This window comes from Aythya marila (genome assembly GCF_965140915.1).
Source record: "Aythya marila genome assembly, chromosome: 5".
In the NCBI taxonomy this organism is placed as follows: Eukaryota; Metazoa; Chordata; class Aves; order Anseriformes; family Anatidae; genus Aythya; species Aythya marila.
Window position 1 is genome coordinate 53212862 of NC_139046.1, and position 25703 is coordinate 53238564.

General features: G+C 37.1%; 1 protein-coding gene across 13 annotated transcripts in view; it reads right to left on the reverse strand.

The window, feature by feature from the left end:
* Nucleotides 1–1087: 1087 nt before the first annotated feature.
* MADD (MAP kinase activating death domain) overlaps nucleotides 1088–25703 on the reverse strand; it is a gene marked incomplete at its 3' end in the record, with an annotated part of 66105 nt that continues 41489 nt past the window's right edge. For 6 of the 13 annotated variants that reach the window (XM_082761867.1, XM_082761870.1, XM_082761869.1 and 3 more), the window contains 15 exons: nucleotides 23354–23451; nucleotides 22918–23001; nucleotides 21150–21308; nucleotides 20322–20430; nucleotides 19677–19739; nucleotides 19187–19307; nucleotides 18313–18418; nucleotides 17096–17206; nucleotides 16057–16164; nucleotides 15808–15972; nucleotides 14395–14467; nucleotides 13900–14006; nucleotides 9121–9190; nucleotides 4256–4302; nucleotides 1088–2601 (listed from right to left, as the gene is read on the reverse strand). In XM_082761867.1, coding sequence (XP_082617993.1) covers nucleotides 2494–2601; nucleotides 4256–4302; nucleotides 9121–9190; nucleotides 13900–14006; nucleotides 14395–14467; nucleotides 15808–15972; nucleotides 16057–16164; nucleotides 17096–17206; nucleotides 18313–18418; nucleotides 19187–19307; nucleotides 19677–19739; nucleotides 20322–20430; nucleotides 21150–21308; nucleotides 22918–23001; nucleotides 23354–23451 — 1529 coding nt within the window. The remainder of the gene's footprint in view (nucleotides 2602–4255; nucleotides 4303–9120; nucleotides 9191–13899; nucleotides 14007–14394; nucleotides 14468–15807; nucleotides 15973–16056; nucleotides 16165–17095; nucleotides 17207–18312; nucleotides 18419–19186; nucleotides 19308–19676; nucleotides 19740–20321; nucleotides 20431–21149; nucleotides 21309–22917; nucleotides 23002–23353; nucleotides 23452–25703) is intronic. The other 7 variants (XM_082761866.1, XM_082761864.1, XM_082761863.1 and 4 more) reach the window with 3 other exon arrangements.

Below are 25703 nucleotides of genomic sequence, written 5' to 3' on the forward strand. Positions count from 1 at the left end.
TGAATGTGCTACATTCCCTCAGTTAGCAGAACAGAACACCTGCCAAGCACAATTACACATCATCAAGTTCCAGAAAGATTTCATACATTTCAAGAATTTCTTTAGTTGCTCTCACCTGAAGGCCAAAAGCCCCATGTCAGCCCATTTGCAGAGTTACTGATTCTTGCCTGTGAACAGCAACGTCTGCAACTTTAGCCACAGCCATTCTGTAACAAAAATGCTGTTGAAAGGGACAGGAGGCGATTTTTCTTGTAAGGCCCATTTAAGTCTTACTTGGGACTTAAGTTTTTCATGAGTCTATAATGCATAGCTCTAAAAGATTATACTTCATGGTTTTCAGTCACACAGAAATACATCCACACAAAGACAGCTCTTAGAGGGAAAAAAGGGTGCTGTAGATAACAATTAAATGCACATCATCAATTGTTATTTAAAACCTTAATCTTCTCTTTATAGCGAGTTTGAGTATGTCAATAGGCCTGTTAACATAATATTTAAAATTTAAAAATTAATATTGTTTGCCTAAGTGGGACCCAGCATTGCAGTTAGTGGAACATTTATGCAGTCTAACATGATTTAAGTCTTAACTGAAGGATTTCAACCTGTAGTACGGTAATATAAAGAATACAACATTTGCTAAAAATTCCAGTATTGCCATAAGAAAACTTAAAGTCTCAAAAGATCAAAGAAAATAAAAAAGCTAAATTCAAGGTTTGTTAGTTTTCGTTTTCTTACTAGCAAAGTGTAAATGATTTTTCATACTTGCTTTCTATTTGTACGTCCACAACCAATATATCAATAATTCAGACGCGTATGTTATTCCTATGTTTTTCACTTTTTTTAAAATACATATTACATGGATGTTACGAAAGAAGAAAACAACAACAAAAATATAAGTTTCAACTACTGATGTGGAAAGAAATGTAATTTTCCATATATGGTTTGCTCTTTTTCATTATTTCACGTATGTGTATGTTGTGTTTTGTATATAGCTACATTAATTTCAGAGTAAGCTGCACGAACAGAAAAGTTAAAGCACAGAAGGATAAAAAACAAGTTGCTGGTTGAATGACATTTTATTTTCACATTCAGACAGCTGTACAGTTTCTATAAATAGATGTGGTACTGTAATATTTACATCTTTTCCTCACGCATTACTAGTTTATTCCATTCAAAACAGTAGAGACCCTGACCAAGCCAAAACAGGGTTATATCTGGGTTCATTTACTCAGAATCCTACATCAAAACATACAATACGTCAGTATGCATCAGAGCATTTTTCCAGGTATTTTACATGTAACATTATTTGCTCCAGACAGTCCCTCCTCGCAGCATCCTAAGAGCTTTCCATACAAGTGCAGTACATTTCAATAACAAAATCAGGATGCAAGAAACATTCATATTCAGTCTACTTAAAATAAGGAATGTGATGGATAATTTTAACTGAAGGAGTTTCATTGCGCATTAACCCAGTATTTGCGAGATTCCTTGATATGCAAGTAGAGATTGAAAAAAAAAGCAATAGCTTAAAAATTTTGGAGACCAGATAATCCTTTGAGCTTCTGAGTATGTTCTGTACATTGCTATAGAAACATCTTGTATAGAATACAGTTACGAACCCAGAATTACATTGGTTTGACATGTGCTTCTGCCAATAATGTTTCCAAATTTTACATTTCCATTTTCCGCCCTCTGTGATTAACTGCTTTCAGTAGTGCTATATGTATCTATTAACTATACTGCTGAGATGTCTACAGATACTATCTAAACTCCGATTTGAAAAACCACATAATTCATGGGGTGCCAGGGTTTTTCACAATATACTACCTTCAGAGTTTCTTTCTTTCTGTCTCTCTCTCTTTTTCCCACTTGAGAAGCAGTCACCTCCACAGACAGAGCAATTTAATAGCCAAACTTCAATTGTCACGTGATATTTTCAGACTACAGTAGCTAAAGTGTTCATTTCTACCAAAAGGGTTTGAAGAACTGTGTGACAAGAACTCCATGTCGGTGGGTAAAAATGAACAACACAGAAGGAAAACAATAAAAACATTACATTTAAACAACATGCAGGACCGGACTGCTTCCACTGTGCACAATGAGAGAATCTGAAAGCAGAAGCCTGCAGTTGTAAAGTGATAAATTTGGAACAAGTACCACTAGAAACAAAAAAACAACTGAACTCAGGCTATGTTAGCCACCTTAAGAAAAAGGGAATTCCAAGGAACGGCCAGAGTAGGTCACTCACAGCTGGATGCTGATGCTCAAAATTGTCTGATGAACAGCTCATATAAAAACTCCGTTAAAGATGAATTCAGAAGGAGACTGAGCAATGAAGTCTTAGATTTTTCTACGGGAAAAGACTTGCAGGGTCATACATAAATAATCAAGTTCTCATAGAAGACAGCAAAGTGAGATCCAGTAACTGCAGTAAAAATGGGAATACTGCAGCACGTCAGTGTGCCGAAGGGTAGGTACTTCCCAATATCATGATCAACTGGAAACTGGCCGAGGTGGTTTGCTTTTGTTTTCTGCCTCTTTCCCACGAATGGCAGCCACATAAGAGAAGAGACACAGCACGGAGTAGCAGATCTCATGAGCCTACGAGGTTAGAAATGGAGATAACAAAATTCAGATGATTTAGCATTTTATAAAATCCACTGCACATTTTGTATTCTGTTGTATGCCTTCATGGGACAAATACTCTTGCTACATAAAAAATTTGGAATAAGTGTCTGATGCTATTTTCTAACTGAAATAGAGAAGACAAGCCTTATAACAAACAAAACACCTTGGGGATAAAAGTGTTAGTTGCTTGATAGTGTGACTACTCATAATTTTTAAGACTAGTACGCTAAGTAAGAAAGTTGGACAGTGCTTTAGCAAAAACATCCTACATAATTGCTTTTGGCCTGTTGCATGAAGTTAAAATCATTTTTCTTGGAGGGGTTGAAAGAATTAACAAAAAACACCTGTAAAACTAAACATCCAATACTATACCTTGACTCAATGAGATGGAAGGATTCTTCCGTATTCACAATGGTAATCTTTTTATGCTCAAAAGTACAAGGACTGGTAATCCCTGTTATCTGTTAACCAAAGCTAGTGAATCCATGGCTAACAAAAGTTGGGATTTTTTTAAATTTATATATATATGTGTGTGTGTGTGTGTGTGTGTGTGTGTGTGTATATATATATATAAACAATACCCAACATTGCATGTTTCATACAAAAAATACCAAACATATTTGTCACTGTCTTAGAGCAGAGGCTTTCACAAACCATTAGAAAGATTTACAAATAATGTTTTTAAATGATTACGTGTACTATTACTTAATAGAAAATCCTTGTCTAGCATGCAACTGGCAGCACAATTCAGTGAAGGTAAGACTAACTCAGTCTATAACCAAGTTTTAATACTGGCTATTCTGATGATCTGAAAAGTTCTTGTCCTGTATACCGAGGCTTATATTTATCATCTTTGTTATACGTGTATGACAGCATGCTTTGTTGTATTGTAGGACAAGCTAAAACGCTTCTGTAAATTATCATTCATTTTCATTGAAATGGCTTGTTAAAAAATATAGCTATCTGCTTCTTAAGTTACATATATTCTAGGAATGTTGTTTATAACACATTTCTTGCTTCTTCAAGTATCTTACTTCTTTTCCCCTTAAAGGACTGTCAGCTTCCATGTAATTACCAAATGTATACACCATACTTCAGAGAAAATAACTGAAGAAATGTCAGTTACGATGATAATCATTGGTGTCTCTTTCTTCCTCCTAAGTACATAAAAGCCTGATTATTATCTCTTGTCTCACTGCTCACTTTTGTGAAGAGAATGGAATTATTCACAAATTCAGATAGCAACCACTTTATGCCCAGAAATTAGTTTCCTTTTCCATCTGATCTGTGGATTATGGATTGTGTTCTGCACTGTCTTCAGTTTAACAGTTTCAATAGCATATTGTGCTGAAGTTAAAGATGCAAGCTAGCTGGTTTGGCTTATCTATTTAATGAAAGAGACCACACTTTCTACATTACCTGCGAGATTCTCTGGTGTCATAGGAACAAGAATCAACAAGTTTCACAAGGGTTTTAATTAAGGGAAGGCTTTAATTAAGAGAAGCTTGTACTTCACTGCAGTGTTAGCATTGCAAATCCTGCAATCTCAATGCATTTCTTTTCTCCATGTGACAATATAAAGATATATCCTCTAAAGAACTACCAGAAGGCATCACAGTTGACTCACCATTGGCGTCTTGTACTTGTGGCTCACCACTTCTTTAGTTTCAGGAACTAAAACCGGACGGGCAAGAGACAAAACAAAAAGTTCAAAAAACGAGAGGAAAAAGGGAAAGAAATAGCACAATGTTCCCATAGGAAAGGGAAGCGATGCACACAGACAGCAGGTGCAGGAACAGGGCATCTCACTATCCCTCACTTCTAGATACTTTTTTTTCCTCTTTTCTTACATTACACATCCTTGACGATAGTGGTAATGTCATAATGAATTACTCAGGTTGGCAAAATATTTCATTGTCTCTGTTTGGAAAATCACAATAGATATTTGATGGTTCTTAAAGACTCTGGCTTTTCTAATAATATTCATTCCTGCTAGCCAGCAACATTAATGGCAAAATATCATTAATGTTTAGTGCAATGAAACAAACCAACAATTCCACAGGAGTTTGTCAGTACTTGATTCCCAAAGATTTTACCCTTTAGACGTTTGAAACCTTCCCTGCTGACTGAATAACAAATCTCAAAACAGCTGTTGGACACTCTGGTAGTAACCTAGTGAAATCCAGAGGGTTAAAAAAAAAAAAAAAAAAGGAAATTAGGGAGTTGTTTTTTTTCTAAACTGGAAGACTGTTTCCCATCTGTCTTTCAAGAGTTTCTCAAAATAGTCTTTTTCCTGTTTAGGAGGTGTGTGTTTGTTCCTTTTAACTTGACATACTCACTGAAAATGTTCTTTGCTTTTGAACAAATTGCCTTAAAGTAAAACATGGATTTCAGTTACATATCCTCATAAAATACCAGGCTTTACTTGTTTTCCAGATTTTATACAAAAAGAGGATTAGGGCACTGATGAAAAATCTATTATCCTGAAAATTTCATGTTGCTCCCTTGCACTGCCTCAAACTAACGGTAAGAAAGAACATAATAAAGCTAAAGAAAAAGTTGTGTTTTGCTCTCACTGTGGAATGCATAAAGTGAGCTGTAACCATCCCATCAGCGTGCACTGCATCCGAACTGTGCCTTTAACCTCACACTTGGTCTACAAATATTGTTGTGAACAGATACCATGGGAAATCACCAGGAGAGAACAAAGACCACATTAAGAACATACAAATGGCAAATTTTAAATGTTAAGATCAGCATAATAACAAGACCAACTCTGAATACTTCCCTTCCAGAATAGCTGAAATTTGCCATGGGATTTCTGTATCACAACAAAAAAAAATTTAGAAGCAGTAGTATAGAAATTATGCAAAACCAAACCATACCAGGTTCATAGAGGAGGGGTAAGTGATTTATTACACACTGTACTAATGACGAGAAAAGAAACAGAGGCAGATGAGTTCAGTATGAGTAACTAGGAAAAATCCACAACAGAGCCTATCCATGCAGATGTCATCTTTTCAACTATATGACACAGCTAAATGTTGGAGAGGGAGACGGATCACGCTCTAGAGGGCCAAAAGTAGGCAGTGCAGACTGGGTTTGGAAAGGTACTCGAAGTACAAACCCGTGCCTACCAATTCTAGTATGCCATGGTATTGTCATTCCTGAAAAAAAATCTAGTGAAAACTACAGAATATGATTTTAAGAAGTAATATAATATTTGTTTGATTTTTCAGTTCTGTTTTCTCGGACAGATGGCTGTTACATTAATGACCGAAAAACGGGAAGTGCACACCCAGGCTGCACTGCCCCAGTGATACCAGTAACTAGAGTTGGGAAGATAAGGAGGTGCACATCCAAGCTACCTTACCCATTGGCACCAGATGTTCCAAATTAACTCCATGTCACCAGGGGGTAAAGGTGGGAGTGAGGCTGGTGCACAGCCAAATAGGGTAGGATTTTTACAGCTGTGTAAGTCTCACTGCCCACTGGATAACATATAACTGTTCATATACTCTTCAAAAAGCAGGAAGGGAAATCTGTAAGGACCTTGGGCCACAAGGGAAGGAGAGAAGGGAAACTGTAAAGTCTCGTATCATAACTGATAACAGGAAGAGAGGGAACAGGAGAGCACCTAGGCAAGGTACCATCTCACTTTGCAGTCAGTAAATTGCCTTTTCTTTAAGTACAGTACTCCTTCACAGCCCTTTCAGTGTGAAAAATTCTCCTGAGAGGACTGGGTTAGGAAGAATAAAAAAGTGGGCTTGGATTTACACCCACAGAAGTCAAAGCACTACCACTGCAGAATACAGAAGGAAAAAAAAAAAAAAAAAAAAAAAAAAGAAAGGCAACCCCACCCAAAACTCAAATTAAGAGATTAGCAGAAGTACTTTTCTTCTAACATTAAAACTTAATCCTAATGCTGTTAACCTAAGTGGATGAAGGGAGTATATTATTAAGCACCATCCTGCAGCCTTTGGTCCTGTGAATGAAAATATGGCACTACCATAGAATGAGTTCAGGGGACATCACTTTACCTGCTGGAGATTGAAGGTTTTCATAGTAGCCGCGATGAAGGGGCCACAAGAAAGTAAAGCACAAGTACACAGCAGTAACTCAAATTCCAGAGGGAAGAACCTCACATTTCCTCACCTACTTTAAATCTCCATTTCCAATTGTGGGCAACAATTCCTGAACTTCTCCTTGCACCCTGCTCTGAAATCATTGTTCCAATTTTCATGCTGTGATATAAACCCAGTGTTACACCAACTGACCTTTCATTTCCTGACATTGTTACAGTTGGAGCACTTACGCTTCACAGAATAACATAAAATCCTGTACTGAAGTATTTCCCATCAGACTGGAGTACCTGTTTAGCACACTCCACATTTCTAAGAGGAGGCACTACTTCAGTATACTCTATAGTGAAATCACATTGCAAGGTTCACAATGTTTAAACACAGCTTTATAACTTCATTTTTAAGAAGGCCATGCAACCTTTTGGTGAACACTATCGATTCACTTCTAAATTAAAATGTTGATTTCTTTTGAACAGATAAGTCTTCTCATCTTTTAACAATCAAAAGAGCAGCCCTCAGATAAACACTCAATTCTGTACTACAAGAGAGCTTGGCTTTTCTGCAACATCTGTCTTCCTTTCTTCTTTTTGTTTATGGATGGCCAAATTGTAAATCTCATTTAGTATCTTTAAAATGGTTCTTGTCTCTGACCTCTATTTTGGGAGTAGGGTATTTTTACTTTATAAGTTATTTAATTTTTCAGCTTTTGGTTGTAGCATTCAGCTCCCAATTTCGTTTCTCTTACTTCTGAAAAATACCCTTCCATAAGTTCCTTATCATACATCTCGATTTTACAGTAGCTCCTTAATTACAAATTTTTCTGTAAAACAACTTTTCTTTTTCTTCCTTACAGTTATTATTTAGTAGCTAAAAGTTGTATCACAGAGTCATCAACAGAAGTTGATTGGGAATACCTAAAACAAACATTGTCTGTCTTCTTGAGCAATTTAAATACATTTTAAAGAACACCTAGAGTTAAGAGAGAACTTTGGGTCTCCAAAAATGACCCAAGATTCATTCCTGATCCAATCTCTTCTCTTGGAAAGGCTGAAGCCATGGTTTGAGCTAATTTTTTGGCTTCTGAACTCTCATATTTGTAAAAGCCATCAATAAAGTTTTACCATCTTAAGCAGTTTGTATGGAAAGTAAAATCAATCATGTCCATCAGGGTAAAAACACAATACTAAAGGAATATGCAACCATATAATGCAGACATCATCGATCATTTAAACTATTAGAAAATTTTCTAGTGGTTACGTTCATTAATCTGATTATTTGAACCATGCATATTTTCAGACAAGGGGAAAAACTGTTCACAGTTTGAAATCCCCAAATTCTGGGAGATTAAATTCATTTATGGAAAAAAACAAGCAAATAATAAATGTCAGAAAGGTTTTACAATTTGAATACCTTATAACTTTGTATCACCAAAAGGAGACAACATATTATTAAGGATGAAGACATTAATTCCAGCACTCTCATACTAAATTTCTTTTACATCGTGAGAGAGAATCCATCAGTCAGAACCTTCTATTCACAGCACCAAAGAACAATCAGTCTTGGTAAACGGAGCTCCAAATATAGATTTTGATTAACAGCCAAAGTATGCTGATCTAGTAAGGAAGCAAAACTGTAAATTGTATCGGAGATGGGTGGAAGAATAAATCAATCCAGGTCTGGGGAGTATTTCAAGAGAACAGTATGTACGGATAAATATTATGGAGAGCCGCATCTACAGTCACTCTTTCTTTTTTTTCAGACAACTATTTAAGTATAGACTGACTGACACTGAATAGAAACCCAGAACTTTCTCCAAACTAGACTGTAGGCAGATTATAGGTAACGGCAATAGCGCGCCTAAATAACACAAATTCTCTATTCTTCTTAATCTTTACCACTCTTTACTAGTTATGCTCTGAAACAAAAGCCACAGCCTAATGTGCAACCTTACAAAAGATGATCTACAACAAAAATTAAACTCCACACAAAGTGAAGAAGAAACTTGTAGCAATGCTTTTTTTTTTTTTTTTTTTGCAATGAAAGCACAGTATTGAGAAAGATCAACTGCAAGTCTTGCGCAGAAAAAGATGATTTCCCAGAATCATAAAAAGGAACATACCAAAGAAAAATCTTAAACAGATCAAAGATAACTGCTGTTTTGTTTGCTTCACAAAACTCAGAACATCTTCTTTGTCTATTAACAAAGAATACCTAGGCCACAAATCTTAATATGATGAAAATGAACACGTAAATTTTTATGCTGTCACTCATCTCCCTGTTAGGCAACTTCTTAGTGCAATCTACATTCTTCTTCTATCTTTGAAACTGCAGTGTAACTCTGAATCTGAAGATTGGAAATTTGAGTTACTGCCATGTGAGTACAGACCTAATATCAAAATAATGTAATTACCAAATTCCTCCAGGACAAAGACTCCTCGCACAGTATTGCACTTTTTAATGTGATTCAGCTCTATGAAAACCTACAAAAACAGGAGAAAAATAACACAAAATTAGTAAGTTTAAAAAATAAATAAATAAAACCCAAAATTAAACAAAAACATCACCACAGCAGATACAACCTGAAGTGTTGTAGCATACACTACCAGTTCATTTACAGTTTAATATATAAATAAAGGGTGAAATAAATATTCAAAAGACAAACTTGCCACAATGCTAGAAATCAACAAATAACTTAAAAGTGCTAAGAAGCGAAGACAGCAGAAGATGAAGTACCTTCCGCTCCTTGCAGGAGGAGAAAGCATGGAAGAGAAACGAAGGAGTTAGTAACTCTGACATATCCAACAATGCTACCCCTTCAGGCACTCAAATGAGTTATTGCAAAAAAAGAATACCAACACACCTGAAATACAACAGAAGAGGGGGACGAGAAAAAAAGCCAGCTCCCAAATTTGACATCATTTGTAGCCTCTGATCCATCCCAGTTTCTGCCCCTCCATGCATCCTCCTCCGGCACAGAGGGCAGGTTATGGACACTACACCTCCCACCCTGACACTGACCCTCCTAACCTATCCAGTAATCAAATTTAATCCAACGAGAAATCAATGAGAAATTACTAATCTCCCTCCTCCCTGACAGCCTTGCACCATTTAAGATTTTACTGCTGTTTATGATATTTAACCTGCTTACTTGCTCACGAAACTGTCTCCTTTAGAAGTCAGCATCAGTGTTCTGCTTTAAGAAGCATGGGAGCATTTCGGCCCTTCTCTATCATATGCTCATTTCACAAATGGCCACTGTCAGCTGGGCAGTCACTTAGAAAACAAACCTGCTTTTTAACTCTTTTTTTTTTTTTTTTTGTACAAACATGAACCCCAAAAGACAAAAAAAAGAACTACACAACTAAGTTTTCCAGCCTAGAACCTAAATGACAAGACTGCATGAATAAACAAGTTCTGAGCATATTAAGTTTGTTCAAAATCCAGTATGTTTCACAACATAAAACAGTCCCTTCACGTATGCACAGTTCCAAAAGGATCAGCAAATACACAGACAAAAGAAGCTGTAGAAAGTGCCATAAAGAATCAAATCCACACATCAGATTCTAATACTTTTGCTTTTTCAAGGCAACAGAAACACCAAGACTAACATTGGCCTAACACTCAGAGTGAGTCTATTTCCAGTACCTTAAAGATGCACTTACAGGACTATATTACAATAGCCTGGACTGACACTTCCTACATGCTTATGAAGCCATAACCTTAGGACCTCATTAAAAAAATTACTAGGTACACTACATTGTCTTGGGAAAAAAGGAAAGGAAATCACTGCAACGCTTCCTAATCCAATAGTAACCAAATGCACGTAGCCCTAGACGATATACTACCCAGGAAAAGCAAAGGAAATCAACACCAGAAACCTCACCAGAAGCCTTTTTTTCTTTATTGAACAGACTTATTTGTATCAATAGAGGTCAGTAAACATGATCACCATATATTTGAGACAAGTCAGGTTATCAAGTCAGGTTTTCAAGTTATTTTTACTACCAGAGAGCTAACAAATAGTCCAAGGATGTTTTCTGATCTGTATCAAAAACTAAACTTCTGATGTACCTAAATAGAAAATCTTAAGCTTGCCTTCTATTTATATTCACACTCTCAAGGAAAGGAGAACTAATCCTATCTTTTTTTTCCCTTTGTCAGTTTTCACCATGTCTGTATCAGTTCAGTTGGTCAAAAACATTTTTTTTGAGGGATGGCAATAAAGAAAACCAGACAATAACAAAACACTTACTTTATTGTACTTAGTTTTCTCTTTCTGTAATATTTTCTGTGAAAAAGTTTTTGCTAGTAGTCAAATTTCAAAAATTAAATAGAAAGGTTCAGGTGAAACACTGCTATTTAGTCTGGTAACAGTAAAGTTGGATGAAAGACTTGACTGCCCCAGATTGTCATAATGTGAGCATAACACTAAGTAGTGCAGCAACAGGAGTTATGGGCCATATGAGAATTTATTTGTCAAAATTATATTAAGTTACCAATTTTCAGAAGACATATCAGTTGACAGGCAATTTGTCACTACTTTAAGGGACAGAGATGCTCTTCTCTCAGTCAGAAAACAAAAAAGCGTGTAAATGAAAAAAGAGTTACTCACCCTGGGGAAAATGGTTCTTCAAGACAGAGCATTCAGTGTGGATCCTACTGTAAGTGGGCATATGCCTGCTACATATTAAACTTCCATTTATTTTTGACACAGACAAATTCTTAACTGGGACAATCACCCAATATTACAACTTGTAGATTTAAACTTGGAATTTTGTGAATAGCCTGCCAATGTCACAGGTACACCTGACTCCTCCTTATTAGGGAAAGACTTCCTCTGACCTGCAAGGCTCAGACAGACTTCAACATTTTTTTCTTCTTAAGCTTATTTACACTGCCAGTATGGTGAGACAATTTGCAAATGCCAAAGACAGCTATCATGCGTCAGTAGTAGGTTGGCCCACCATTCATCTAAAACATTTCCAGAGGAATTCATATGAAACAGTGATAACATACACAAGCTACAGATCAAGAGCCTTAAAAAATAGTTTCACGAAATCCAGCACCATTCTAACACTGAAACCAACTGTATTATTTCTATGACTTCCAACCAAGAGGAGCAACAGAAAACCCTTCTTTTTCCAAGATGTCTTGACAAAAAAGAGTACTTGGAAAGAAGGCTGAAATCAGGGTCTGGATATGGAGTAAAGAACTAAGACAAAGAGAAAGTTGTGTCTGATGAGGTCCTGTAGCCATTGCTTGGTCAGTTTCAACAGTTTTCAACAAAGAAATGGCTATAGGTTCCTGGTTTTAATCATATATGTGCATACTCTGAAATTAACTGCCTTAAGGAGCAATCCATTTAATTTATATGAGAAATGAAAAGGACAGTTTATCTAAAACAGCAGACTTTTTATTAAATCAATCTGATTGACGAGTATTAGAATAAGAATGCAAGCATCCTTCAGCTCCAAAGATGATGGAATTGAAAAGGATATTTTTGTATGGTACAACTAGTAGGAGTACTTTACATAAATGCTGCAGTTGTGTATTCTTTACAGACCCTCAACTGGCAGATTTTTTATGTCTATCTAGACATTATTTTGATATGGAGGAAAACCAGGATGCATCTTACATACTCAATTCCCTTGCCCACTGACAATGTAAATCTAACAGACTCAGGAGTTCAACATATTCAATATCCATACTAAATAACGAGAACTCATCTGGCTGCAGCCTCATTGGAAAGTGGAGGAAGAGAAGGAATAATTTTACAGGTGGGGAAGACAGCTGGCATATTTCCTGGGTCTTATCTGTCAATTTGCACAGACCATCCTTCAGAAAAGATGTACTAATTTTCATCACTGACAGCAAATTAGAACACTGTCAGCAAGGACATGATGAAGCTACTACTCTAGGAGTACTGCTGGTAACACAGGACTCAGTGACTGTAATGCTAAATTCAACCATTAATGGTCCCTTCAGTCCCATAGTAAGAATCAGCACTAGGTTTCCCTAAGGCTTCTTTCAAAATGTCATTCCAGTCTTTCAGTAAAAAAATAAAAAATAAAAAAATAAAGCCATAGAGGCAGACTGTTTCATCACAGAGCAGGTTTGCAATACTACAACAGTAGGTCAGCTGTAGTCCAAGTTCTACCCTGGTAATAGGAAGAAAATTTAAGGAGGCTCACAACACTCCAGTCCTTATACTGCCATATATGAACATGACGATGCCGTGATCTTGAGAGAAGTATTAAATAAAGATTTTGAGATGGACGTGCACTTCCAGTGGGATCTACACTGATGTTTACTCAAAGAAGAACAAAGCTTGTGTGGAGAGAAAAGTCTAGTCAAGAGGAAAGGAAAGGAAAAAGCACTCCACAGAGGACTGACAGAAGCTTTTATTACTTACACACACACACACGCACTCTTTTTCTCCTAAAAGAGGATTCTACCGTCTAGCACAGCATGCATTTAATATCATATGCAAAACAAAAAAACACAAAGCAAAATAAAAAACAAGGATCAAAGGAAGCAACAGAAACTACATCCACAAAAATGAAGAAATGGCAATTCTAGTTGTGTTTCCTCTATGCCTAGAAGATCTGCTCTTTGGAGGGAAAAAAGAATCAATAATTCATTCTTATTTTTGTGAATTACAGCAAGAGCTACTTTCTTGTTCTATTCTCATACTAAATTCTACAGATTCCTCATTTTTTAAAACATGACAGACTACATATAATGTAAGTCACCTTTTGCATCTGCAGTATTCAAACACTGTATCTCTAAGGCTGACAGTTTACACCAGCAGGATATGTTCACAATGTGAGCATTATGGCAGTTTAGATTACCAGTGATCAATTTTTCTCTCCCTTGATATGCCGCTACCATTTGCTTTGTGCTTACACAATTCTGACCACCAGAAACAAGAAGTTGAAACCTGTATCAACTTTTTTTTTTTCCAGTTCATTACAGTTCTCATGAGGATCTCATTTCAGTGTGTTTTTACATATATGTAAAATGTGCATGTGTGCTTTTGTATAAATATACACATCTACTTTTTATTCCCATCAACATCCATCACACTATCCTTTGTTCTTCCTGATACCATGGCAAGAGGAAACACAGATGTAGGTGTGCTGCAAAAAGCTTCATGCTCACATAGTCATCTTATGTATTTCCCTCATACCTGACTGTGCATAAATTTCAGGTTAATTCCTTCCAGTGTGACCTGCAGAAGACCTCCTTCACCAGTTTTCATATCCTGCACAGGAAACTCACCACCCAACTCAGGGCCTGTGATATGTTAAGAAAGAAAAAGAAACACAAACAAACACACACACACAACAGAGAGAGGGTATGGGAAAAGGGGAAGAAAAGAAGAAACAGAAAGCAGTCAGCCAAGTCGTGATATGTTCAAGTATTTTCAAGTATTTTCAAGTTCTGATTTGACTGGTAGTTACTCCTCTTTAAATATGACACTATGCAGATGTTTTGCTTTTGCTTGGATCCAGAGTGAGATATATGGGGGCAAGCTAATGGTAACATTCTGTGCTGTGTACACACCGTACAAAGCTATTCTCAAATTTCCAACTAAAGGCCCTTATATTTAAAGAAATTAGTAATAAAGCCTAGATGATTGCAGATTAAGCAACAAATATTCCCAACAAGTAAGATCTTGTACCTGGTTTAATGCTTTGCTGTCTTGCTGCTGCTCGCTCCATGCTGTCTTTTACACAGTAGTATAATTCCCGACACTAACATATAAAAGAGTAAAACAGCATTATTTTCCCACATTACAAGGGAAGCAAATAGCAAGATTCTACAAAAAAAAAATAAAAACAAGCCTCATGTGGTACACAACAACAAAACCCTGTAAAAATTCAACCACAGCTAATTACTTGATTGTATTTATATATTATTATTATTTTTTAAGTTGACGGAGAAACTACTTCATAGCTAAATTGCCCAAGCTACAGTTCACGCCATGGCACATGGTCATGGAAAATATAACCAATATAACCAAGTTTACTCATTTTCCTAATGCAGAAAAAGCTTAAAAACAATATCACAATCCCTCCCTTTCTCTCGTTGATTCAGAAATCAATGTCACCAGTCATGCTCATTTACATTATCTATTCGTTATTTATGTCAAATAGAAAAATATGGCTTAAGGAAATTATCTAATTCTAACTCCCCTCTCTAATATCAAATAATAGTTAAGCCATAATCTCAGAGTAAAATTTAGGAGAAATTTCTATCCAAGGCCCAAAATACATACAGTTAGCTTTCTGAGTAACTTCTGTAGTGTACTGATTTTGTCATTCTCTTTGTATTTATGCCTGCATTACGATTACCTGGTCCATGTAAAATTATTTTTTTGAAGCAGAAATCTAATTCCTTTGCCTCAGAAATAATAGCTTTTCAACATATCACTTGCAGTTGCAAATCTTTATCTCTTTCTTGCTGGTCATTGTTCAGGCATTACTGGAGTTTAAGAGTGGCTGGATTTTTTGTAATAGGTTTAAAGCTATTTCTTTATATTTGCAAATAATTCTAAGGAGAAGAAAATGGCCTTCAAATCAGTGGAGAAAGTAGACATGCATGAAATCAGCAAAATCATACATGGGCCAAGGAAAAAAAAATCATGTTTTGTCAGTTTGGATTTTCCGTTAAAATCAACGCAATTAAATCCATTACTAAGGTAAAGTATTATTTAGCTTTACCCCATGAATCTACCACAATATTTTGAATATCTTTGTAAGCCTCCATGCTCACTCAATATTTGGTAATTGAAGTGTTTTCCCTCATGGATCGGAATTCAATCAGACACTAGACTCTCTCTGTATTCTTCAAACCAAAAAAAAAAAATCAAGTAAAAGCTACCCTTTTTTAAAATTACATCCTGCTGTACTACTGCCTCCAGGTAAATGACGAAGCATAATGCCAACTTCAGGTATCAATGCTGTTAACAGCCACTGCAGTTTAATAATCAGTACTGGAGAGGGAATACAATTATTTGATTAAAACATGGAATATGACATACCAATATATTTGTTCTGCACTGACTTATCTCATTATTAAATAAAATGTGTACCTTCTTTGTGTAGAACTTGTTCAGTTGCGTCTCCTGACCATTCCTCCGCCAGAGGCACAGCACTTTTGTTTTGGGACAGTAAGTCATGTTTATGAGTTTCTCATACCACCAACGTTCATACACAGTTCCAATGTTGCTTCTCAGCACAATGCAATCATCACACACCTGGGAGCACAAGATGTTAGATGAGATTTCTAATACTATTTACTGAATGCTACTAGTTGCATTATTATTTGTTCTTGTCTCTACCTCCATGAAAAATATGTCTCCTGTTGTGTCTGTCCCAGCATGGACTACAAAAGTCTGCTTCTTGATGTGGCGGCTGCCGCTGGGTCTCACAGGGAGTTCCCGTCCATTCTAGATAAGAAAAAATGCCATCGTGAATGAATTTTGAAAACAATTTTCTTGAAAAATGTCCAGTAGGTGACACTAGAAGCATTTTCAACAAACAATAGAAAAATAAAAGTTTTTAATACAGCTGATCAGAGGCAATTTTGGGCAAAGCCTTAGGCAAGATACTGCACTAAATTCAATTTCAAAAAAAGTTACTATGAGAGTTATCACAGCATAGGAAAACCTTCAAGCCAGTACCACACTCAGTATGTGCTAGTGTGTTGTTTGGGTGCCAACTACTGTTAATATTGCAGTAAAATGGTCTGCTTCTTCCTCCAATTAACTATAAGAGAATTACACATCCTTTCTGTACAGAAAAAAAAAAGTTCCAGAGTTGTAGAAGTGCTCTGGAAAATTAGCTCTCAGAAGGCTTATCATGCATCTACCCTGGTGAAAGCTGTGTTCAAAGCTCTCTAATTTTATTAACTTATCTGTTAGCCTATATTCTTAATGAGCAACACAGAATGTAAAGTTTACTCTGCATTGTAGCTGACAATGTGAATAGTTTTGAATAGAAACTGATCCAGACAAACCTTACAACCTGGTGACCCATGGAAAACTAAACACTGGCTACAGTTTTAGTAAGAACAAAGGTTCCCCTCAATAAAAGTGATATTAAGAAAACATTAGGGTTGCAAAGAACTCTAGTACTGAAATCTCATGTTTATACATATTTATATCATAGTTCCATTTGATTACTGCATATAAGATTACAAATAGGGTCATATCATCATAGTCTTTATGCTGTACTTATAAAGGCAGTTTTTAATAATCCAGTTTGGTTTTAATACTTCTATCTTAGTATTGCAGAGCATTTATAGAAGAATTTTGAGGTATCTTTTTCCCCTTATACTGGAACTCCCACAGATACATCACTCATCACTGTATTACCTACCAGATTGGCAAGCTTGTCTAGAATATCATTTATTTGCTGGCTGTGCACCAATCCAATATGTGATTTTCCCATTAGACGACGCACCTTTTTCCTAATATCATTCTTATTCACCTGGAAAGCACATATAAAGACAGTTACTTTTCTGTAATCACAGACAACTCCTCACGTCTCCCAAATTCAACATATTTTGGTTTCCATTGCTAAGACTACTCATTGCAGCTCAACCATGCTAGGTTCTCTTTAACCCAGCAGTACCAGCAGAAGTTGCACATGCCCAGCGACTGGGAAAAGTGGTGTAAGTGGTACTGTGCTAAACAGATTTCCTGCCTACTCCTGCACAACAAAGCAGCAATTCCATTATCCCCCACTTCCAACTATTGGTATTCCAAATACACTCAAATGCCATCTTAAAACTTACCTTCACATTCCCATTTATATCAGGAAAAAATCAATACCTTGCTTCTCTTTCCCCACCCAAAAATTTAGATAAAATAAGTTTTCAAACTATCACCTGCGTACACCTAGTTTAACTGTCAGGCTGTTGCACAGCATAGTGCATCAAAACTGTTACAAGACTGTCCTGGTAACATGATGTACTACAGGCGGTTCCAAACATGATAAAAATTTTAGAAGATTGATTTTCCAATGATTTTTGATGGAGAATTTGCATTATCTAAGAAGTAACACAAACTAAAAGAAAGATATTATTAGTAGCCACCTACAGTATTAAGGTCCACTGAATGAGAAAAAAAAAAAAAAAAGGTTGCTTAAAAGTCATTGCAAATAATATGTTGAGATGCATATTGATGTGCATATTTGCAACCTGCCCATACCCTCCTTTCACCTCTGACTTCCCTAAGAAGATCTGGAATTTGCAGTTCTAAGGGAATCTGATTAGATGATGCTCTCTACCTATAACTCATGCCCTTGATTGTAAGAATGTCCTCTTAAAGGACATTCTTAAAGGTAGGGCTAAAAAGTTTCTATCTTGAATAGAAGTGTATGTGCATACTCATTGCATAGAACTACTTAAACTCAAACGATGAAACTCAAAGAATCTCCACGTTCTGAAATAATTTCTTCATTAAGATCAGATGTTTTATAATATTATTTTTTACTATACTGTTCTGATCTCTGAAAAGAGATGTATGGTTTCCAAACACCACCAACAAAACATACTGCTTAAATATGAGGAGTAATCTATTAAAAAAAGTTACCTTTATCATAAGCATATAAGCAATCATATTATGTAGCAGCGTAGCCAACAAGCGGTCCTCATCATCCTCCAAACGCTTTCGATCATGTTCTCCCAGGGAAAGATACCTGCAAGAAGAGCTAGAGCTGAAGTAGGCTCACAGGCACTCTTCATCCAACTCACTACAGCACTGGCAGAGAACAGAACACTATTTGTAAAAAGTGCATGGTAAATAAAACCTCCAAATACACTAAGTCAAATGGCCATTTTCCATTAAATTGCTGTGATCACTTTAAACATTGCCATTATCATCTAGTGCAAGTAACTAATATATGCTCAGTGGTAAAGTTCTCAGTGGTCTACTGGACTTACCCATATTCTCTTTTCCACAATTGTAGCTTCATGAGAACTGCTATAAGAAGAACATTCAACTCAAACAACAGCTACCCCCTTTAGAGCTTTACTTCTGCCTTGCAGCTGCATTTAACTCATGAAGGAAGCGTGCAGGCACTCTCTTTTTCTAGTAAGATAGATTTTAAACTGTTTATTTTTCCAAAAACTAGCACCCCGCACACTGGTATCTTTATTCCAGAATACAATCCAAATAAATCCTATGCTTTATTAGTGATCCGGCCTATTGCATCTATTCATAGTGTGATCACGATTACATGACCTATTTCCCTGGAAATACCACCTCTCCATGAGCATTAAGAAAAACTTATCAAACCTGAACACAGTATTTCAGTAGCAGGAGATACTGACCAGCAGAGACAAAAGCCTCCCTTTGGAATTGTCAGTTACAGTAACAAGGTTTACAAAGTGGCAATAGCATTTGCAACAGAACTTAAATTATATTCTTTTTACTGCTTAAGCCCCAGGTCTACTGAGAACTTCACCTGTCAATCATCTCCTGGGGTCCCTGGTCCATCCCCATTCCTTCTCTCTCTAACATCACAGCATCCAAAAAAGCATCTTCCCAGAACTGCATCTGGTCCCACAAAGTTGAGCGCTCTTTACCTATGCAACGCATACAAAAATTGGGCATTTATTCCAGTCAAATACTTTAAGATCAGTTATATTTCCTTCCCACACCTTGAAAATACTATAAGCCAGCACACAAAAAAATCTATTATTAAAATAAAAAAGTAACTTTTAAATCACAAGCAATATCACAACTGAAGTGTACAGTAGAAGAAAAGACATCTCTCATTCTAATTCACAGCATAATTTTTTGAAAACCTTAAAGAAAAGAACCTCTTATCCCTGTTCTTTAAGGAGAATGTTTTCTTCCATATATTGTTAACACTGCCTGAAAGCGACAGGAATATCTCACACAAACACAGATCACAGCAAACACACAGAGAAGTGGAAAGATGAGATTATTACTCATAGAGAAGGTTTCCATTGCAGCATCCTCTAACTGGTCCCAGACAGATCCTTTATCCCTACCTGCACCATTCCATGCAGGTAGGAACAATAAATGGAAAGGATGAAAAACAGAGGAAGAGAGAGCTCTTGATTAACAGCAAGTCAAGATATACATTAAAAAAAAAAAAAAAAAAAACACATAAGAAGCCAATACACTGCTAATTTAAGGTCATGCTCAAAAGCCATGAGTTTAGTAGCCCTCTATTTGAAGACTTAAACTGAACGGTCTTTTGTAAAAGCTCAGCAATACTCAGCAATACTCAGAAAAAAATAATTTCAGCCTTATGTGCATAACTAAGATCTTTCTTCCCTCCTTCCAACAGTTTAAAGAACTAACTCTTATTCAAGAACAAGTGCATGGAATAAGCTACATTTTATGCAAACTAGTCCAGTCACCCATCTTCTCTTATTCCATCTCCCCAGCAAATCCTTTGCTTTACCCTGAATGGCCTGATGTACCCTCCTATTTTATCAGCATGGACAAACAGGAGGTGGTTAAAATGGTCTCTGGTAACACGTAAATTCCAGTCTGAGCCAGACATGACTCCCCTTGAACTTCAGTCTAAACAATCCCCTTGCCCTCCCTCCCCCAAAATAGTTTACCCAAAAGTCCTTCATAGAGATAGACACGCTGGTTCCCATCCTCTTGAACTCTCCCTGGAGTACTGCCTTTGTTATCCTTTACGCTCTGCTTCAGGTTATGAGACTTTGCCTGAAAATGATACAAGAGGTGTCAGACAATTTAATTCTGCAACCTGTAGGGGTTTCTTGCAGTCCACTGCAAGTTTACTTAACAGATAGGGTTCGAAAGTTATATTTCGTAAACACTTCTCCCACAAATGTTGATAAAACAAAAAAATTACTCTGTTAAAAAAAATGAATTGAATTTTACTGCACACATATCTTCCAGTTAGAAGAGGATATTTAAATGCTATGACTACACTTCAGATAGTTTTAAAGTACTGTTTAAAAAACAAAACAAAACAAAAAAAAAAAACAGAAGAGCTGCTAAACCTATGATGATGGGTCATCACTTTCCTGTATCAAAGAGCTGCCAAGATTCTACCAAGCAGGGAATCAGTTCCTTTTAGTTAAGTAAATTCAAACACTATCACCTGAAGCTGTTTCATTTCTGAAGGGTAATTAAATGACAGTTGGGTTGAGAGTAATATTGAATGAGGGTGGTAGAGCCTGTAACATGGCGTGAGATGTGAACTGACTATTCTCAAAGAGCCACATATTGCACAGGGTATGAAGAAAGGTACGTGGATCCATACAAAAAGTAATTAATTCTTTAATATCTTGTTATTGTAAATCATTGTTGATTAACCCTTAGAACAGAATCAAAAAACCTCTTTCACACATTCACTAACATCAACATGATTACTGTACAAAAATTAAAATAAAAAGGAAGGTATGCAGCATCCTTACAAAAATAGAGCTAGTAGCAGAATTTGTCTCAATTTCACTGTCTGACACAGTGCCCCTGGATCCTGTCAGATTGCCACCATTTTCCACACTTGGGCCATCACCAGCATTGCTGCTCAAGTCACTGTCAGCTCCTAATGTCTCTCCAGAGCTGTTACTAACCTGTGGAGAAAAATAAAGCTGTTATCTTCACAGACAAGACACTGTGGAGAGAAAAGTTTTAACATGTTTCCTCTTAAGGCATAAAATAATAAGCTGTGCAACCAAAGGCCACATTTGCCTTTTCTCTTTCAGTGATACTATTCTTGCACAAAATCCCCATAAAAAAATGAAGATATACTCAATACAACCTTCAGAAAAAATACAGAACTGTTTAGTTTGGAAGCAACCCATCAGGATTCTCTATAGTCAAGCCCCCTTGCTCAAGCAGGGTCAGCTAGTGTATGTTGTTGAGAACCATGTCCAAACAAGTTGTGAAAATTTCCACACACAGCAATTCTGTAACCTCTTTGGACATGCTGTTCCAGTGTTTGACTGCCCTGAGAATAAAATAAGTAAGTGTCTTCTTGTGTTCAGATGGAATTTTCTGTGCTTTGACTTTTGTGTTGATTGCCTCTTGTCCTGACAGCAGGTACTACAACTAAGAAGAGTTTGGCTCCCTTATCTTCATTCCCTCCTGTATGGTATTTATACACATCAGTAAGATTCCCCCTGAGCCTTCTCTTCTCCAGGCTGAAGAGTCCCAATTCTCTCAGCTTGTCTGTGTTACGGAAAATGGTGTCAAGAGCTTTACTAAAGTTGTAGTAAACACATCCACTCCTCTCCTCTCATACATCAAGCTAGCTATCTCATTGTCTGAAGTTATCAGCTTGGTTAAATGTGATTGCCTCTTTGTAAATCCACATTGACTTCTCCCAATCACTTTTTCTTTCGTGTATTTGGAAATGTTTTACAGGAGATTTTCTCCATCAACTTCTCTCTTTGCCCTCTTCCAGTCTTCAAGAACCTCTCTCAATCACCATAACTGTTCAGAGACGATCAAATGTGGCCTTGCAGCAGCATCAGCCAGCTCCTTCAACACTCGTAGCTGCAACCCATTAGACCACATGGACTTATGTCAATCCAGTTTGTTGAAGTGCTCTCTAGCCTGATCCTCCTCCACCAACAGTAAATCCTCCTTGCTCCGGACGTTTCCTCTGACTCCATGGGCTGGGAATTCCTGATGGTCAGTTTTACCAGTAAAGATTTGTCTTGGCTTTCCTAACTCTACCCCTGCCAGATGGTACAGCAAGTGCACAGTACAGGTGATCAGTAGAGCTGTACTGGAAGCAAGCAGACGTTTTCATATGGTTCAAACACTTAAAGGTAATACGTCAGAGGTTTTTTCTTGCTTTTAATGCATCAAACCATCTGCATTTTTTGCTCTCAGGTTACATTCCTTTATAGATGGTTTATACACAACTAAGCCATATTTATAAAAGGATTGCAAACCACTAGTTCCACAAATACACCAATATGTACGAATATGTACCAGCAACAAGCATCACATATGATGAATACAATCTGCTAATAAAATAGTATGTATATCCTGGCAGACACACATGCTTGCTACACAGTCAGAGGCTCTGGAGAGAGCACACATCATAGGCACACTACTATGGGTGTGAGATAATATGCAGGCATACTGTACACAAAATGTAGGCATGAAATGCCCTACCCCGCTTTACCAGGAAATGAATTACATCAAGTTTTCACTTTGGACATATCCTACCACTGTGCTAACTTCAGAATCCTGACTGGTACTTCGAACCATAACTGCTGGTCCTCCACTGGGAAGAGAGTCGAAATCACTCTTCTGCAATCAAACATACAGAGGATAGGAAGCAAAGTCACATCAGTTTAGTTTTTATCATCATGAGAACCCCACTTCCCATTCCCTTGGGATCTTAAATCACATGCCTTATACTTCACTGGTTCATGAAGCCAATCAAATAAGATACTACTGCCTGCAAGTCAGAAAGGCCTTGGGGTCCTACAATTGAGGAGCTAGCAAAGACCAGTACCCTAAAGAAAGTGGGGTAAAGGGGAGGGAATTACTAGATGAGCCTATCAAGTATTCTCAAAATCTAGTTTTCCCATAGTTAAGCAGCCAACAGAAGAATCTTCCATCTTACCACATAAATAAAGCAAGTGTAGGAGCAACTCACCTGAGAACCTGAGGCCAAGCTGAGGCCACTGTCTGCACTGATCTGGGATTTTTTCTCATCTGTTTCTCCCAAATCAAAATGTTTCACACCTTCTGGCCCTGAGTAAAGGGAAAAATAAACCGTTATTGTATCAAGAAAAAACAGTCCATCAGAAGGCAGATGACAGACTGAAAGCAGGAACAGTACCAAGAAAACAAACTTGCTTTCTTGTTCCTTGTTTTTTATTCCTTGGTACTGTAAACAACAAGGCCAGCAGGACACATCTGCCATTCTTCAAATGTTAGTTTGAATTTCAAGTATTCAAAAGGCATAGCCCAACAGTGACTATCACTAAACAGTACCTTTGTTAGCCATTCAATAGAGAAAAGAGGACAGACAAAGGTCAAGTAAGCTTCCAGTTACAGTAACACATGCAGAGCAGTTGCCATTCAACTCTAGGAAGCCACTTCCTTTATTCCTGGCAAAAATAAGGGATACCTAATTGCTTGGAGTCATTATCCTTTTTAAAACAGCTAATTTGCTCAATGTCTCACAGTGCGTTTGTTGCTCTGAGGTTGCCCACAGCAACTATCTCGGCAGTAATCAGGCAACACTCTACAAGAAATAATCGGTGATTATCAGTGTCACACTAGTAAGAATATCAAGGAAGAAGCTTGTATGATGCTGTACTTTGTAACGTTTGCCAATTATACAACAAATGGCTCTCCAGAGTTGGCAATCACACAGGTCAGTAGTGAGAGAAGGAAACAGCAAGCCTTTAGTCATGCATTTGTTAACCTGCTCAATTGAAAATAAAAGAGAAAAAAAAAAAAAAAAAAAGAGAAAAAACTTTATGTTCAACTTCCCATGCAGTTCTAGAACCATATCATCTATTGTCCTCTGATGGGATGGCAGAAGGAAAAGAGAATGATGGACAGGTAGAGCCTGAAAAGAAATTTGGATAAGCACTGCATGAAGTAAGTAATGAGGCAGGAAAAGAATGCGTTATAGACTGTACACAGATTATGACTACTCTCAGAAAGGGGAAGAGACTGAATGCAACACTTCTGCCATATCCATATCTGCCAACTATTCAGTAACAGGAAGGCATGATCCGCAGCTGGAATAGTTGTATTAGATACCCATGACTCTATCCAGTATCTCTAAGCAAACAATGCCACAGTCTCTTATAACCACTAATCACAACAACCTGGGAATTATGAACATGTTTGTGTTATGTGTAATATTAGAGAGGGCAAGACAGCGAAAAGGAAAGAAAAAGGGAAGGGAGGCGAGAGAGGGAGAGAGAGAGAGAAGGATAATATACAAAGATTTGTGGGAGTGAGCTTGAGATGGTATGTAAACTCATGAATAGCAAAGCCGTAGGCGGGCTGTGCAGACCATACTAGCTTCCTAATCAACCACAAATTTTCCACGTGAAATGTTTTACAGAAAGTCAATTCCTCATTTATTATAGTAGTCTGCCTATAGAACCATATGCCCTAGTTACTGTAAGTCAAATTGTAAGACCAATGTCAAACTATAAACAAAGTTATGAAAACTAAAAATATCCTTTATAAAATTTGTGATCTTATTTTCCACTGAAACATATATTGCTCACTTCTAACAGCCATTTTTTCTAGTCCTGAATAATCCCGCAGCAAAAACTTTAGCATCTCATTAGTACAGCAAGAATACTAAACTTCAGTTGCACGCTTTAAGCAATTTAAAGAGTTCCCTGTCCCAGCACAATTCAGATATATTTCCAGCAGTTTGATTTTTAACACAAGTGAAGCTGACTGATGCAGTTTAGGTGTTTGACAATTGTGAGCAATAATGGTAATTGAGTTTCAGAAGTACAATAACCACAATCATATTGTTGTAACTGTCACTTTACAGGCACTTAGGAACCTCCCCTCCCCTTTTTAAAAGGTTGTATATCCATTAGACATTTTTTAAAAAAATCTTCCAGTGCAGCCACCTAACTGAAAGGCCTGGTTTGGGAGCGTAGGTGCGTGCATGTGCTGTGTGTCTGTCACACACTCTCCCACCTCAGCAGAAAGCAACTCAGATCTTAAATGCAGTTTGCTGTACTGCAGAGGTATCCCCACTTGCTTCAGAAGCTCCATGCACTTAACTGAAGTATTTAACTGGGGAGCCTGAAAGGAAGGTACCAAATCCAGGCCCAGCCACAATGGCAGGAATTATCACCCGTTCATCTTAGCTGTTAGTTCTCCCCAAACTTCAGTCTGCAAAAAGGGACATTGGGTCTGCAAAGTAGAAATTACACTCATGGTTAGGAAACACCTACTACATCATGGTTTTTATAAACGACCTGTTGTCCTTATGTCATATGTCCCTTTTTATAACA